The sequence below is a fragment of the Thermobia domestica genome, chromosome 1 (assembly GCF_964235325.1).
Source record: "Thermobia domestica chromosome 1, izTheDome1.hap1.1, whole genome shotgun sequence".
Classification (NCBI taxonomy): domain Eukaryota; kingdom Metazoa; phylum Arthropoda; class Insecta; order Zygentoma; family Lepismatidae; genus Thermobia; species Thermobia domestica.
Window position 1 is genome coordinate 170,607,150 of NC_137454.1, and position 19,392 is coordinate 170,626,541.

The 19,392-nt window shown below is 35.1% G+C and overlaps 1 protein-coding gene across 2 annotated transcripts in view; it reads right to left on the minus strand.

Moving 5' to 3' along the window:
• LOC145691059 (uncharacterized) overlaps positions 1–19,392 on the minus strand; it is a 45,131-nt gene that overhangs the window by 7,755 nt on the left and 17,984 nt on the right. For both annotated transcript variants that reach the window (XM_081766720.1, XM_081766711.1), the window contains 4 exons: positions 16,641–16,938; positions 12,290–12,324; positions 11,845–12,034; positions 2,548–2,582 (listed from right to left, as the gene is read on the minus strand). In XM_081766720.1, coding sequence (XP_081622846.1) covers positions 2,548–2,582; positions 11,845–12,034; positions 12,290–12,324; positions 16,641–16,938 — 558 coding nt within the window. The remainder of the gene's footprint in view (positions 1–2,547; positions 2,583–11,844; positions 12,035–12,289; positions 12,325–16,640; positions 16,939–19,392) is intronic.

The following is a 19,392-nucleotide window of genomic DNA, read 5'->3' on the forward strand; positions in this document are numbered from 1 at the left end:
AAAATTGTACTTCTCAAAATTCAAACCTTATAAATAAAATAATGCGAAACATTATCCAAGGGAAGGCCGGTTATGTGTAACACATTACGAATTATATCCATATACTGTCTTATTTTGTTTTTTCTTTTCTACTATGAACTATATTTAAATGTCTATTTAAACTGTTAATATACGACGCTTGAAGGGCTGAATTAAGTATACTACTGTTTGTAAAAATTGCAAGACCAAGAAAGAAGATCATGAGTCCAAACTTACAGGATTGCACAGTAAGATTTGATATGCGAAATAGTACCGTTTCAGCGGCATGCGCATTATTGGATCCTCCAAGAGCTCTTTCAGTTTGGTGCCAGAATTAGTATCGTGAGAAAGAGCAGTTTATCCAGTAGCCTTGTCGACGTCGTCAAACGTGGCAATACACAGAAACGACTGGGTTCGCATGGTGACGCATGCTCGATTTACGGAAAATTTGGACTTACGGTCTCTCGTACCGTAAAATTGATGTGCGTATAGGACACGCCACCAAACACTGTGATGCATATGTGATGAAAGCAATGGCCAAAAGAGAGAATGATTGGGCAGTGCACTTCGCAATATGATTACATCACGAGATGACAGACATCTTGCCCATATAGTCGTGATGGACTGTACAGCCTCGAGTACAGGGTTAAGTCGACGCTGGAGCATGATAACGGGCGGATAATTGGGTCGAAAGTTCAATGGCGTCTGGTGAGCGCTGGGCCAGTAGCATCCATGAATTTGTGTCGTATAGCATTGACTCAGAATCACAGACGCCTCGGACACCAATGGATGCATGAAAACCGTCGACGTCGTGCTCAGTGGCAGATGGTCCTGTTTTCGGTCAATTGATTAGTTGTATTAGGATTTAGTATCCCTTTCAACAGCGAGGCTATATGAGATGTTGACCTACAGCTTAACGCAAGATCCAAGCCAAGTGGGCTCCTGCTGGAAATCGAACCTGGGTTTCTCGTGCTGTATCTGGAAAGTCCCACTTCAACTTGTCTTATAGTGATAGCTACAAATGTAGACGTCGTTATCGTACTAAGTGCAATCTACCAGCGTACATTATAATGGCCGAGTAAAGATATTGTAGGGTGCAATTGGGTATAACATGCGATTTTGACTGCTATGCATTTAGGCCAACTTTATCAATGAGCAATACATGAAATAAGTATTAAAGAGATCAAAGTAATGTACTTTCTATAGACAACTTCAGTCGATCTCACATTTCAGAAGGAAAATATCCAACTTCAAGTATCCTCAAAAGTTCAGGTCTTCAAGGACCGACAGATACTGCTGCTTCCTTGGCCTGTACCATTATCTGACATATCTCCTGTCGAACATGTGTGGAACATGGTTGGCATTTTGTCCGTCACGATCTTCTACCAGATAATGTCGATGTCTTGTGGTATCGACTTAGAGGTTCACGCGATACTGATTTATCAAGGTTAAACATGTTGCAGAATCATAACGAATATGAGGTATGAATTTCATTTCACACCAATGTGTCACTCTCAGTGTTGTATTTGATCAACAGTACTGCATATCCTAACAATAACGTCTCAGTCTATTTATCCCTCTAATTTCTATTAACATACAATCACGCTAATATGTCACTCCCGCTATTGCTTGCCTATCTGACGCTAATAGATGTCGCTACCTGTGCTATTGCTTGTCTTATAGCGAAATTTTTTGAATAATTTCAGAAATATGATATAAATTTCGTATGGTTGTTGGTGGGCAAACAAACAACAAAGTAAATAAAATAAAATAAAAATTTCGTATGGTTGTTGGTGGGCAAACAAACAACAAAGTAAATAAAATAAAATAAAGCAAAGCTTCGTACTATCTTGTTGTACTATGTGTTCCGAATTTATAAAATAGCATAAATATCCGGATTTCGTTGTCTTCTTTGACAATTTTTATGACGGGTCAATCTGGATAAATGGGAACTGATTAAAGAGTATGAAATATGTATAATGAATATATTTTAAAATTCAAACCTAAACATTCTTACTTCATGATACTTCCACAAGTTAAATATCTTAATTACCTGTTACCACTTTATAATATGTTTATGTATACAACATTTTATACATGTTTAACCAATTATACATGTTTACATTATTGAGTTTATCTTATCTCATTAACTTTTCTTCTAATATGTGTTTTTGACAATGCCATCACGGAAGGTTGCAAAAATTCTACCATTTAAGGATACATAGAGAAAAACTAGGACAGCAGTTCATGATTTGTATATTAAATGTCTAATTTGATGTTTAATGCAGATGAAAATGGAACAGATCCATGTATAGTGAGTCAGTTTTCTCAGTCGTCCTAACTCTGTGTATTACATTTTGCCATATTATAATACAGCGTTATACTATTTATTAGAAACGAATGCTTATGATTCTATCATTCAGCTAATGTAACGAAGGTTAAGTATAGCCTTAAAAATAATGTTAGAATAATTTTTTTTTTTCAAAATGTTGAGTTAATTGATGGGTCAGAAAACAAATTGTGACTTACTTCTATATCCGATGTTTCATCTGCTGAAAGACTACCTAGAAAAACAAGATAAAACTTCCTAATTAGTCAAGTTCGATATTTAAGTAAAAAGGTATAAAAAAAAATCTGGTTACAACTGTCTGTATGTAACTAAATTATTTTTCAAATACACAATTCCAATCACAAAAATTAATAATTTACAGCAGAAATTAAGGATTCAAAATGTATAAATATTCTTCGGCTAAGCATATTTACATAAGCACTTTAGTGTACAGTGTACATCTACATGCATTCAAAGGAAACATATATCAGGAAAAAATGCCTGCGCCTTTATTAAATTGTAACTTGATTCAGAAGTGTTTATACAGTGACATAATTCATTACAAATATAACTTTTGTTTGTATTGAGTGTGCAGTGGCGGCTTTCAGAAAATTCACGTTGTGAAAATTCAATTTTATTGGAGCAAACTAACTGCAAAAAGCTTCATACAGTTTCAGAATATCAATGAATCCAGAATTACAATGAAACAAATTGTATTATTGGAATTATTTTTATAAATAAAATAAAATAAAATAAAATAAAATAAAAGAACTTACTACCCTCGATATTCCCTTACCGAAAATCAGGAAAAGTCGAAGTCGAATTTCAGAATCAAATTTGAAAATCTTGAGAAAAGCTGTTCCCGATATGCAATCTCCTGTGATATATATTCTGGCTTTGTTCCTTTTTTTTTTTTTTTTTTTTTTTGTAAAAGAAGAGAGAGACTTTTCGCACACCTTGCCTTCAAATTTACGAAGCTAGCTCATGAATATTTATATTCCTAATTAACTCTAAAGATCCTCTTCTATTAGAAAAGTCTGATACTTTATCAACCTTTTAACCTTCTATTATCGGAAGTTTGCTTAGCAGTTTTTTGAAATTTTATTAAACTACTGAAAAGAAGTTCTTGCCACTGATAGAACAATCTGAAAAACCTTATAAACGACGAAAAAAATTGTTCACAAAAAATGTTCTTTCATTTTATGATTATATTGTTCTCAAACCTTTTAAAAGTAGAATTTGCATCAATGTTAGGCCTATTTGTGTCATTATTAGAAGTATGTGTGTCACCCAGGATTATTTGTGCCACTGTTAGGACTATATATATTAGAGCAGTAGTTCTCAACCTTTTCTTACTGACGACACACTTTACTGAACATCCAGGGCATCGCGACATACTTTTTTGATATTTTTACTCTAAATACAACAACAACAACTACTACTACTACGAGAAATAAAGTTTTCTCGTCTCGTCCCACAAATATTTCTTGTCTGTTGTCTTATGTGATCTAAAGGGAAGAGAGTTTGGTATGAAGCCTTCACATGTGCCTGCTTGCAACAAAATCAATCTCCCTCTTTTACCAATTGGGACAGGCATTGTACTTTTAAGTGTCGAGTCAGTCCAACATTTGCTATGTGAGTGGTTAGCATTGACCCATGTTCCGTATACCATTTTCTCGAATTAGATATTTGTCACTTCCCTCAAAAAACTACGAACTATATCCTCCCTCTCTAATAAAATCTTCCCCCCTGAAAATTTCTTATATCTATCTTTTTAAGTACTTTTCGCAGAGTTGATTTCTCACCCTAAATCTTTCCGTAACGAATCAAAGTAAAAATCTAAAGTGGGATAAAAGGGGTTCTTTTTTCTTTTTCTTGTCTTCGAAATAGCACTGAGCATTATATATCATTTCAGGTGATTGACTTCTATATGTTGAATCACTTTTGTTTTGCATTGTTGTTCCAAAATTCAGTCGTCACACTTATTTTGTAAATATAACACACAATGAAACTATTTACAACATATAACTATTATAAATTTGGAAAGAACACTTAATACAGCACACACTACCACACACTAAAACAACTATTTCACAAAAGATTCAATCCTCCACTATCGGCAACAGCGTGGTAATTGCCTAGAAACAGCATGAAAGAACACTGCAGTAATTGGCTAACAACTCTCCCTTTCGTACAGTTTATAACACGTACAGATATCTATTAGGGGCCAGCTCTTGTTGTGCAGACAATAAGGGATTTCGAGATGTGGTCATCTTATTTTAACAATTCTTCTTCCCTTCTATGGGAAACATCTAAAAATACTGAAACATATCTTTAGTTATTTCAAATTAAAACCCTAAAAACCAATTTTCATGCCTCTAACCTTAACGGATTTCGAGATATGGCCATGACATTCTAACAATCGCAACACCAACTCTTTTTTTTTTCTTTTTTTTTTTTTTTTTTTTAAGTTTCTTCTTCTCTTGTAGGGGAAATATCAAAAACGTTGCAACTTGCCTTTAATTACCTAGATACTTTACATGAAAAGCCTACACTTGACATTCCAAAATTACATGTCTCTAATCTTAATGAATGTCGAGATATGTCCATCCAATTATAACAATTGTAACCCCGTCCATTTTTCTTCTTGCCTTTTTTCCTTCCCTTCTATAGCAAATTTTATATATATATATATATATATATATATATATATATATATATATCCCTCCCTTTTAAATCAAATATCAAAAAATGCTTGAACACGTGTCTAATTATTTAAAATGGAAAGTTGTAGCCGCCCCTTCACATTGCCGGGTCACGACTATTAACATCACCAAGGCAACACGAGACGGTTCCAAATAGATTTAGAATTTATGTTGGCCTGGATATCGATAGGTACGCTGCCAAGTCCCCTGGTCGTGGTGCGTAGCAATGTGGTCGGGATTGGGAATCTCCAGATGGTCGTGGCATAATGATAATTATTAAATATAGCTGGATTGGCAGTTAACAGATTTATCGGTGTGACTTGTAGGAAGGAAACACCAGATGATGGTATGGAAAGGAAGTACGTACATTTCTCTATAACGCCTCTTAATGTTACATGTCTCAATCAGGCTGTAAACTTATTTAAATACCACAGACGTGAAGTCTTCAAAGAGGGCAATACGCTACATGCAAACTAGATAGGGCTCTATTGGCACCATGCATTTATATATTGCAGCATTGCCTCAAGTATTTAGCTTCACCGTGATCATTACTCATTACAGTTTCCTGACGAATATGCATTAGCGACTAATGTTGTGTTACTATGGTACCCGGCCATATCCACCATCAGTACGCTTCATAACTATAGATCATCTGCCAAGAACAACTACGATACCTATTTTCACCCACGACAGAGAAGTACGACGTATTCAGGTGATGAAATGTTGTCAGGGATCCTAACTATTTACTCATACATGTTCATATTTATATCACCTGCAGTAAAATATAAATATTATTATATAAAATTTCACAGTACAGTGCACCAAATGATTTAACACTATTACTGTAATAATATTATGTATTCTTTTCACCTTGTTTCAATTATAAAGCATCAATAACAATTTTCATGACAGGAACTTAATACATCTTAATACATCAATAATCTATTTTTTTAGTACATCTGTATCTACTACTTTTCTTCTTCTTCTTACAGAACATTTCATAAAGGCTTTAGTTTTCATTAAAATCACATGTTTTGTATATTGCCTTGACCATAGATAAAATATTAAAATAGATAATTATTTTGTTATATAATTTCGATCAATATTTAAACAGAAAATTTAAATTTTATTACATAGTTCATTATTCCGAATCTACAAGTTTAATAACATATTACCCATCTAGCTATAAATAATCTTTTACAAAATGATAAAATATACTAAATAAACAAACTCTTTCAAACTTGCAGATAAACAGCTAATGCAAGAGTTGACAAACTGAATTTACATTAAAGCATACATATACTGTAAGGACCATGTGCCAAAATGGTCCGTTACAGTTTTGCCGGCCCATCAAAGAAAAATTTTAAAATGGTAGTTTTAAAAATTTTTCACAAAATATCGTAACCTCCATTAACGTTGGGCAACAAAGGGTTAACATAGCATTAAAGGGTTAACTTTACAATAAAGGTTTAACATAACAACTACAATAACTAAACACAAATAATTAATAAAACAATAAGGATTGTTCTTTTTCTGTTAACACAGAGTGCACACTTAGTTTTCCTGACTCGTAATTGCATTAATGGTAGTGTTTGTTTCGGTAAAGTTAGATCCCACGCAATTATCTTCCATTTCTGGATTATTAGCTACATTACTATGGACAGGACAACTGGTGTGACAACAACATCTCTGCCTTTCATTATCATCATTTGAATAATTACAATTTCTTCTACGGAAGCGACTACCATTATAGTTCCGATAACGTTGAAATCGACCTTGTGCTGTATTAAATTCCATAGAACTTGTTTGTACCGCCGAATTTGCCATTTGTTTGTTTTGCGAAGTTCTGTTAAAGGCAGTTCTTATGACAGGCGTTTGTCTCGGGGGATAATTAGGACATCTCTGTATATCCGCCAGACGGAATAATAGGTCCTCTACTGAACGACAAGGAGCGGCGCGTAACAATCTTGAATCATCGGGAGGAAGACAAGATAGAACAATATCGATGGCTTCATCCTCATCATACTCTTCAACAATCATTCTGTATTTGTCCACCAATCCCCACGCAAACTCCACCAGTGACGCGTGACGAGACTTGTCATACCGTTCCTGCAGTAGTTGACGCTTCTGAGATCTCTCCATATTAGGAGACAAATAATGTTTTCTGAACATATACAAGAAATCATCATAGCTGTAAATGGAACTAGATACGTTTCGTAACCAGGCACCTGCAGACTTGACTAAACAGCGCGTTAATAATAACAATTTGTCATTCCCAGTTATTTTGAACATCGCAGCATATTGTTCGAACTCATCGAGGAACATCCGAGCCGCCCCTGGTGTAACTTGACCCCCATATTTAGGGATATCTCTTAAATCACCAGGTTTCATACAACAAGTATTATCTCGATAAGATTTCATACAACAAGTACTATCTCGATACTCATCATCAATAGGTAAACCTTTCCGCAACTCGGCTAAGGATATAGCGTTTTCACGATCAGAATAGTCGGAACAGTTTCTATCTGTAGAATATCGATATGGAAGTAAATATTTTTTCCACTCCTCACTCGAATTATCCTCGCGATGTGATGGTATTGGACGTCCTACATTCAACATGGTAGGGTTCGTGTTCGTCTGTGATGTTCCCGAATTTACATGTCTAATACATTTACAGCAATCATATCCCAATTGACTAGTAACTGTTGTTACCGTGGCGGTACTTAAAGAAACAGATGTCGCAATCACGGGTATTTCGGAAGATGCATTCATACCTGAAACAGAATCATGAATTATAACAGGATTATCAACTTTAACACTTGAAATATCAGCATTGTTATGGTTAGTTTTACCTGTAATTCGCTGAGACAATAATTCATAATTATTCTTTTGTCTTTCTACCTGAGTACTCAACTCCGAAAGTAATTTACTATGACAGTCCACTGTAGCTTTCAGAGTTTTCAAGTTCTTCTCCTCTGACACAATTTTCTCTTGCATCTGCAGAATCTCATCCTTCTGTTTGGTCTCCGTCACTTGGATTTCCGCTATTGCCGTCTTCATTTGAGTTAGGTCGTCATACACCTCCTTTCTCAACTCGCTATTTAAAAGAATCATGGTCGCCTTGAGATCTGTTATTTCCTTCTTCCTATCCTCTTTGTCCTGTTGCAACGCTGAAGTGAACTTTTCCTCTCCCTGTTGCAACGCTGAAGTGAACTTTTCCTCCAATCTACTACTGAGCTCACGAAACTCTCTCAGCATAAATTGCATTTCCGGAGACATTTGAGGCACCTCTGTTTGATTGTCGACACTTTCAGTACACTCTTGATGGGATGATCTTTCAAGATCATTCATTCCTATTTCAGTCTCTTTTTCTACACATTTCTTACATTTCCACTTATTTTCAGGACTACAAATCGCTTCATATTGTTCCGGTTCAAGGTCCAAACACTCAACGTGGAACACGGTCTCACACTCTTCGCATTTCACTGTGGGTTCACTTTCACCCTCCTTTGGCTCACATCCACAAGCGTATTTCAATTGGGAGTCTTTATTTCCCGTAACATTTCTTTTGTTCTTCGACTTTGTCATATTTTCACACAACGGTTCCCCAACAATTTCTACACCTTCGTCGATTGATGTTAGATAACTTCTCTTCACAAAACACCTCCACAGGCTTTCGCAATCACAACTAGGATGCCAAAACCGAGACACTAACGCCCTCTAGCGACATCCTGGCTGGGTCGCCATTCTCTACTGTAGCCGCCCCTTCACATTGCCGGGTCACGACTATTAACATCACCAAGGCAACACGAGACGGTTCCAAATAGATTTAGAATTTATGTTGGCCTGGATATCGATAGGTACGCTGCCAAGTCCCCTGGTCGTGGTGCGTAGCAATGTGGTCGGGATTGGGAATCTCCAGATGGTCGTGGCATAATGATAATTATTAAATATAGCTGGATTGGCAGTTAACAGATTTATCGGTGTGACTTGTAGGAAGGAAACACCAGATGATGGTATGGAAAGGAAGTACGTACATTTCTCTATAACGCCTCTTAATGTTACATGTCTCAATCAGGCTGTAAACTTATTTAAATACCACAGACGTGAAGTCTTCAAAGAGGGCAATACGCTACATGCAAACTAGATAGGGCTCTATTGGCACCATGCATTTATATATTGCAGCATTGCCTCAAGTATTTAGCTTCACCGTGATCATTACTCATTACAGTTTCCTGACGAATATGCATTAGCGACTAATGTTGTGTTACTATGGTACCCGGCCATATCCACCATCAGTACGCTTCATAACTATAGATCATCTGCCAAGAACAACTACGATACCTATTTTCACCCACGACAGAGAAGTACGACGTATTCAGGTGATGAAATGTTGTCAGGGATCCTAACTATTTACTCATACATGTTCATATTTATATCACCTGCAGTAAAATATAAATATTATTATATAAAATTTCACAGTACAGTGCACCAAATGATTTAACACTATTACTGTAATAATATTATGTATTCTTTTCACCTTGTTTCAATTATAAAGCATCAATAACAATTTTCATGACAGGAACTTAATACATCTTAATACATCAATAATCTATTTTTTTAGTACATCTGTATCTACTACTTTTCTTCTTCTTCTTACAGAACATTTCATAAAGGCTTTAGTTTTCATTAAAATCACATGTTTTGTATATTGCCTTGACCATAGATAAAATATTAAAATAGATAATTATTTTGTTATATAATTTCGATCAATATTTAAACAGAAAATTTAAATTTTATTACATAGTTCATTATTCCGAATCTACAAGTTTAATAACATATTACCCATCTAGCTATAAATAATCTTTTACAAAATGATAAAATATACTAAATAAACAAACTCTTTCAAACTTGCAGATAAACAGCTAATGCAAGAGTTGACAAACTGAATTTACATTAAAGCATACATATACTGTAAGGACCATGTGCCAAAATGGTCCGTTACAAAGTCCATATACCAAATTTCATGTCTTTAACCTTCATAGATTGCAAAATGTAGTCACTTTAAGATAGTAATTGACACCCCTCTTTCCCTCTTACTATCCCGTCAAATTTCTAAAAATCCTCCTTAGTGAGACCTTACATCACAAATTCTATGCCCTGTCTAAATTTCAAGTTTCTAGCTTAAGCGGTCTGGCCTGGGAGTTCATTAGTCAGTCAGTCAGTCAGGACTTCTTTTATATAGAGAGATTCATCCCTGCTATATGTCAGTAGTAGTTTTGATTTGCTAATCCACTATGAAGTGATGAGATCTCCTTGTAAGTCCGTAAAGGTGAAAATGAATATTCATATTATATATATATGACAAATATTACCAAGGCAATCTTTAAGAGAATATGAAATACATTGATAGTAAGTTTTACTTAAATATCGTGAAGTTTTATGCTCATACCTTTCAAATTCGTTCTTTCCATGTTCTTATTTTTTTTCTTCTTGCTTGTAGTCTACCTTATTGACTGCGTTCATTTGGCTTATAGTTGAATTAAACAAGAAATAAACTTAAGCATTGAAATACACAATGACCTACACATCAGCTGGAAAACTACGTTTTAAGTGCAGAGGTAAACTTCAAACCAAAAGCAATACAGGTAACGTGTTTACAATTTTAAATGTTTTATATGGGCACACGCACAACTTCAACGTCTTCTGCATTCTTTCTAGATTTGTTGTAGGTATTTTGTACATTTGTACATAATGTAGCCTACATATTAGACATAGCATTGTGCAATAGCATTTAAATTCTTTTATGTACTACCTGAACAAAGAGGTTTTCTTACCGACCCGGTCTTTTCAATTTTTTTTTTTTTTTTTTTTTTTTTTTTTTGTTGTTGTTTTCGAATACCTTTGTGAGATGGCGGTGTAATGTTTGGAGAACGATCCACATACACGATTCAAAGGAGGCATGGTGGCTTAGTGGTAGAGCGGTTACTTCTGGTGCGTAGGGCCAAGTAAGTTTGTGGTAGACAACATCATGTACATAGGTTTTCTCGGGGTTACTCTCGTTTCTTCTCACATTCCCATTCCACCTATTCATCCATCATAATTCACTTGCCTTAATCATCCGTCTTCCTTAGCTTAAAAGGCATAATCGTGGGACGTTCAACAAAGATTTTGTTTCATATTTTCACAAAAAATTCAACAACATAAGTTGTAATTATGGCCATATTTCCACCGCATCTGCGGCATAAAAACACACTGTTTTGTAGAAAGTTTTCTGTTTATTGCTTCTTAACTAACACCATCTAACTAGACTAAAAACAGCAGGACACAAATAAATAACAATTTCACCGAACATGAGTCTCATTAACCTGTTAGCGTGCGCGCCTTTAGCATGGGAGATCCGGGTTCGTTCCCGGCGGGAGTTCATGTAGTTTGGATCCCACGTTACGCTGTAGGTTCATGTCATATAAAAATGGGACACTCACTGCTAAATGGGACGCTAAACACAAAATCAAATTAAATCAAACGTGAGTCTCATCACTGATAGTATCAACTAAATTATGGGAACTGGTGTTCTAGTCAAGTACTTGTATAATAACTACTATGCTACTCAAACAAGGTCTAATAACTTCCGAGTGTCAACTTACTTGTGGGCCACGTGGTATGTTATTTAAATGAGTTAAACTGAGAAAAAGTAAGTATAGCACTCGAATAACCTAAATAGTAATCCATCTCACGCAATGAAGCTGCTTACTTAAAAAAGAAAGCAAGTAACCTACTTATTCGACTTACCTGTGCTGCTGTCGTCGTCATCCATAACATACACTAAATACAATTCACGTTCGCTGTTGTTTTTCTCCTTCACATAAGTCAAAATAGTTTTCTTCAACTTAAAATAACGTTCTTCCAACTCATTCAAAGCATTTGACAATATTCTATGTCGATGACTCGTAGGTGAGTTACTTCGTACTTCAACACACCTCTATAGAAGGAAAACAAGCATATAGATTATTTGGAGTGCCCAACAATATCGAGAATATACTTTGGACTATCGAGAATATATATATTATCAATCATAGGTTTAGAGTTCCCAATAAAAACAAAATAATTAAAAAAAATTACAGAAAAACTAATTAATATTTTCAAATTTCATGTTTATCAAAACAGAGTTTTATTTTAGAAATAGGTTATTACTAGGTTATACGACACAAATCTTCGAAAATAAACTACGACTTACTTCATCTTCCGCAGTTTCATTTGACGATTGCGAACCTAGAAAACAAAAAACAAAGCAAAGATTCATAACCAAGACTATCGTTACATAAAAAAAAAAAAAATATTAACTTGATTTTCAATTTTAAATTCTACAAACGAATCAGTTATATCAAACATACCTTGTAGGTTCAAGAATGATAGCTGCAAGTGAATATGTACGGAACAGGTAGAATATAAAGACGTGGGAGGAAACGGGAGAAAAATCAGAAAAACCACAGACAAGAGATTGTCCTCCACAAATTTAAATGGTTTAGAATCGAACTGAAAATCCTGCATTTTATAGGTGAGTACGTTACAATTGAATCACCGTGTTCCCTTACGAGGTTCCTACTGATCTGGAGAAATCTATTTCCCTGACTTTTCCTGACTTTTGGCAGGAAATTCCCTGACTTTCATGACAGGTGTCGGATGACGTTGAAATTTAAATTAGGAATAAATAACGGTCAATATTTATATATAAGAACATTTTTTTTTTTTTTGCATAGAGGCGAATAGTAATCAATTGCTCAAATAGGTATTATAATGGTTGGCTAAGCTGAAATTGGTGTACAATTAAAGTTAGAAAAAATTATTTTATAAAATTTTCCGTCTTTTCCCTGATCTTCCCTGACTTCCCTGACCAGCAGGAACCCTGCCTTAATTAAGGACAATATTTCATAACTGGTTTAAGTTCGTACACTACAGAGAATGTATACCTACCCTTTATTTAATAATTTCCGAATGAAGTGAATAGTTTGACTTAGGAAAACAGGTTTCCTCTAAAGCTATTGACAAAAGAAATACAGGGTAAGTACAGACTTTTGCAGATAACTGTATGAAGCATTGAAATATCACAGAGTGAACGTTCCCTCAATCGCAAAAGAACTTTAAAAATTTTTGCACGCAATGATCAAATAGTACCAAATTTTTGCATGCGTAGTATTAGGTTGGTGTCAAGGAAATCCCCCCCCCCCCCCAAGTGCGTCGTTTCCGAAGGAAAAAACCTACAATATCCAGTTAATGAAAATAGTCGACAGTGCAACCAAATATTTTTGCTATCACTCAGCGAACGTTTCGATTCATGGCGAAACAAGTCTGGAGTCTGCGATACGAAGTCCTCGATCTACTTTCATTTCTTATTATCAGGGAAGGTTTCCTCGCCTAAGAAGTGATTGATAGGCCGGAAGAATGGTAGTCAGTGGGAGAGATGTCAGCGGAATATGGTGAGTGGAGAGCCTGCATCATCCTTAGCATGAAATGTGGCGGAGCACTGTTGAGGAATATGAGGGCAAAATGTATGTTGACAATTGCTGGATATTTGTGGTCAAATCTGAGGTATATTTCATGGAGTGCATCACTACGAGGGTCACTACGAAAGTTTTGAGATTCGCTTTGTTGTGGCACAGTATTTGAATTTTAACAATTGCGTTCGGTAGTGGTATCAAGAGCGAAGAAGCGAAGCAAGTTTCAACTCGCCCCGCTTATCGGCGTGGCCGTATCGCCTTCACTTGTTTGTTCATGCGAGCAGTATTCGGCTGTCTAGAATGGAGCTTGAAAGGGAACATTTTCGGGCAATGATCCTTTACGATTTCAAAAGTGGTTTGAACGAGACACAAAGCTTTGACCGTTTGTAGAGGGCATTTAGGGACCTTGCTCCTTCCCGTGCAACGATTTTTCGATGGTTTGGTGAATTCCGAAGAGGTCGGACATCGCTTAAAGATGAAGAGAGAGCTGGACGTCCGGCAACAGCTGTGTCAGATGAAAACATTGCCGCTGTGGAACAAATGATTCGAGAAAATCCTCGAACAACTTTCAAGAACATTGAATCTACAGTAAACATTGGATCGCCAACAGTAACAAAAATTCTTCATGATCATGTTCGGCTCAGGAAGGTTTCATCTCGTTGGGTGCCTCACACTTTGACTGAACAGCAGAAGCACATGCGTGTGGAATGGTGTGAAGAAATGCTTGCAAGATTTGATGGAGACAATTCTTGACGCGTCTCTGACATTGTTACTGGTGATGAGACTTGGATATATTAATTTGACCCTGAAAATAAACGCCAGTCTACAGTTTGGATCTTTCCAGACGAAAATCCACCCACGAAAGTGAAGCGACCGCGAAGTGTGGGGAAGAAGATGGTCGCAACTTTCTTCTCCAAATCTGGCCATGTTGCAACTGTTCCACTTGAAGAACAAAGGACTGTTACTGCTCAGTGGTACATCACTGTTTGCCTAACAAAAGTGTTCCAGAAGCTTCGGGAACGGCGTCCAAGAACTGGATTGCATGGGATCCTGCTTCATCATGACAACGCGTCCGCACACACGGCCAACATCACAATTCAGTTTTTAGAATCTACGGAGGTCAAACTTATGACTCATCCGCCGTATAGCTCTGACCTGGCTCCGTGTGATTTTTTATTTTATTTTTTTATTTTATTTTATTTTTTTTTTTTTGTTCCCCAGGATCAAAGATTGTATGCGTGGGAAGAGATTTTGCAGCCCTGAAGAAGCTGTAATGGCTTACGAGAATGAACTTTCAACACTTGAAGAAAAAGACTGGCAACATTGCTTCTAAAAGTGGTTTTCGAGGATGCAAAAGTGTTTACAGTGTAATGGTGAATACTTTGCGAAAATGTAAATGTTAAATTGATTTTAAGTATGTAAGTTATTTCACATCTCAAAACTTTCGTAGTAACCCTCGTATAAGTCAATGCTTGCAAAATATGTTTTTTGACTGACAACATACTTTGCTTAACACTCACACATCGCGACACACTTAGGTTAGGTTATTAATATATGACTCAATTTACCTATTACTAAAGGCTTCATGGTAAAAGTAATATATGTCGTATACAATCTACACTAATAGGCTTCCTGTACGGCATAATATTTACTTTTAAATTTGATATTTTCGCAACACGCTCTATGGGGCTGCACGATACATCTATTGGGGATACATTGCTCTAACGACTTGCTTTAATGTTTCACCTAGCCTGAGAAAGACAAGATAGATCATTCATTTTCATCATACCGAAAACAACACCACAAGTTAGGTTTGGAAGTCGTTCTGGACACTGATCACGATCCAATCGTTATCCTGTACATTCACGATTGTCATAGCATGTCCATTTTTAATCTAAAATGACAACAAGATGCAAGAAATATTCCGGTTATTCCTGGCACTCAAAGAACGGCACACCTCCACACGGCAATTCTTGTTGGCCAGATATCAACTTAGGTGGTACCTATGAGTCCAACTTTTTAACTTACTGATTACATGGACCCGCCGAACGACAGTGGTGTACGCCTAACGTGTCTGCAATGACACGAATACTTTTATGAAGGTCTGTACTTTCTGAGATAATTTTGAGTTAACGTGCTTCTCAGCATTGAGGTTATAGAGACGTGAGCAACTGACTGTGGAGAATTATTCGTAGACATCTGAAATTTTATTAATACTGATTAAAGCTGTTGAATGTTACAAAGCAATTGGCAGGAATTCGACTATACACTTAATCTGTGTCGAGTTAGAAAAGGGGCTCATATTGAGCATTTGTGATCTGTAAATTTATATGTATGTTACGAAACAAAACTTTGAGTTTGTCTTTCTTTTGAAATCACTTTCATTGATGTTCTTGTTTAATTAGAATTGAGCATTGCTTTAGCATCGAAGCTATATGAGACGTACACCAACAACTTAACGTGGAATCCGAACCCGCCGTGACTCGGACCCAGGTCTCCCCGCCAAAAACGCGTACGTTAACCATATAGCCACGAGGAACTCTATATCATTTTCATGTACCGTGTTGTGTGTTATGTGCATGTTGATAACCCTGAGTTATTAATGTTTGTAATCGGGAAGGTTATTATTAATAACTTGTACAATCTTGTCTTTTTATCACGAATCTAAATAGAACTGCAGAAAAAACATTAAAATTGTCCTGCACAAATAGTTTAATTAAATTTGCCAGTAAGCAAACCTTACATACTGTTGTAACTATTGTTTATTAACATTACATAAAAATTAATAACACAATAATACCCTCGCTAACTACTGTACGTAACGAAAATGCAATAAAAATAAAAGTACAGTGAAGGATTCCTTAACGGACACCTCAATAACTTTTTTTTTTTTTTTTTTTTTTTTTTGTATTGGCAAATTTTATGTTATTACGAGACAGAACCCTCCATTTTATGGACACTGGTAGTTTTCTTTTCCTCAAGCTTGTTAGTAACCTCTTCATAACGGATAGGAATTATTCTAAGTTCATAGGTATTTTGCACAAGATTAGTTTATACAACATAGAGCCTTGAATCAGGCAGAAAAGTTACCTCTTTTTTTCCTGGTGTGGTCATCCACATTAGCGATAGCTTTCTTCAAGTTCAAACATTCCTGTTCCAACTGATCTAAAGTAATTAACAATCTTTTACACCGGTCGCAACAAAATTCCTTTTTATTAACAACACCAATGTTCTGTAATATTTCACCAAGTTTCTTGGATATTTGAATTCCTGAGGAGTCTGTCAACGATTCAAGAGAAAATGCACTATGCTCACTAATCAATTCATTGCATATGAAACACCACATGTCGTTCATGGAAGAGATAACTGGGACTTCGGCACCAGAATCCTAGGAAGAGAAAATAAATATATAAAATATTCATATAAGCAATATCATGAGCGTTGTTTTATAATCATCCAGATATATTCACTATGGATGACAATGAATAATGATTTAGAAAGACAATTTCTTCCCTTTCATTATTTTATTATCTACACGTCGATGACGAAACGTTAATCTTCAAAGCTAAGTACGTACTTAGTACTCACAGTGATAATAATATAATCATCATGCGATTGGTTGCAAATCATCCATACTATTACAAGAAGATTATCCGTAAATGTTTGAATTCTCAACTGTATATACTAGAAGATACATAAAAGAATTCGACTAAACAATCAATTACTTATCTTAAATCTTATATAGAATGTTACAATATTTTGGGGACAGACTCCTCATATCAAAATAAGAAAAAAAAAAAAAAAAAAGTTCGTATGGACCTGTGTGCAAAAGTGTATAGTTTCGGAGTTACAGGGTGAAACGTGATACAAGTGAACTTTAAAAGTTCATAGCTCCACTACTATGGGATCTATCGTAGTCGGGTCAAGACATCACTGAGGAACTAGTATGTGAACTATCCAAATATCCATGTTTAAGAATGCTCCAGTACTTGCACACTAATTTTGTAGAGGTAGGTGGAGAGTGATCAAGCATTCCCAAACAGATTCTCTAAAAATGACTATGGAGATTTGAGTAGTTCACATACTGGTTCCTCAGTGATACCTTGACTCGACTACAGTAGTGGAACTATGACCCTTAAAATTCATTTTTTCACGTTTTTGCACCCTGTAACTACAAAACTATGCACTTTCGAGCACAGGTCTATATGAACTTTTTTTTTCTTATTTTGATGTGAAGAATCTATTTCCAAAATATTGTGACAAAATTTTTGTAACACCCTGTATAACTAAGCCTATAAATACCGGTAATTATTATGATGCAATTTTACTTCATAGATATACTCGGATTAATGTAATATACTTTTTGTACTAATAGTGCTTCTGAACTTCTTTTGACTGATGACATATTTTACTGAATGCCTATGACATTGCGATATATTTAGATTTGAACTGAACAGTGTAGCGGATGTTGCAGGCGTTGCTTGATCCAGTCTAATTCAAAACTGATTTTTAACTTATTATTAAAGATTTCTTCTAATAAGCTATTACAATAAGTCACAATAAAATTTAAAATTATAAGATTATTAACCGAAATGACATAATTGCACTGCATTCATATACATTACAATTTAAATATATAATTATAAGGTCAAAGAAAAACTATTGTCCATGGATTAATATACAATAAAACTATTCTTATCACAGTATAAACACCTCATCCAGTTTCTTTCCAGGAGGTAAAGTGCCAAGGACCGACGAGACATTACCACGTTGGATAGAAACAGATATGCACTGTATTAGATAAAATGTGGAGCGAACTTATCTCAATTACATGTAAGATGTGAGGTCAGTTTTCAGGACAGTATCATATTTATTATTAAAGGCTTCATGGGTTATTAAAAAAATAATAAAAAGGTAAATAAAAAACTAGTAAATAGAAGAGTCTAAACTTATAGACCTTTCAGAAGGTGTACAATTTATTTTTCTAAATTGTAATGGGCTCGCGAGAGACGCAAGTTGGGAAGTTGGAAAAGCCTGTATTAATATGTTGCTATCTGAAATTAATTTTTCAATTGTATTTTAATCTTTCTTTATAATAATAATAATAATCTTTATTTCAGTGTTGCAAACAGCTTTAGGCAAATATACAGCACGTGGTATCCACTACAATGCGATGGAATAATAATACTAATGATAACAATAGTACTAATAATAAATAAGAAAATAGTAGAAAGAGGAGCACTAATATAAAACACAATGTAGATAAATGTCAGTTATGAAGAAATAATTCCTTATTAACGCTGTAAAAATTATCAAGCTTTCGATCTATCTAAAATAACGAAAAGCTAAGAACAGCAGTCTTAAAATTACATTTTAGCTTAATGTTTCTGAACGTCATTGCTTAAAAACTATCAGTCAGATTTCATAAACTTTTCACTTCCTTAATACATTAAGTCTAAAATGTGCTTTAAGAATCTATCAATCTTTTTAAAATTTCATAATTCCAATTCAGAGGAACCAAAATCGTGCCATTTCTTATGCTATGATTGGGTACTTTAAAACCTACATTTCGTAAACAGTATTCACTAATAATAATAATAATAATAATAATAATAATAATAATAATAATAGTGGCCAATTTTTTTACTCTCACAGTAACAGTACTAGTAATGCAAAAATATCAACAATGATAGGTTGACATCTCACTAATGTGTATGCTAATTTGTGTCTTTACAGGTTCAATATATGTTACAACCCAAAAAATTAGACTGCAGCAGCATGTTGGATAAAATCGAATACCCAGTTGTGATTATGTTCTTCCATCTTCAAGGAAAATTGACTC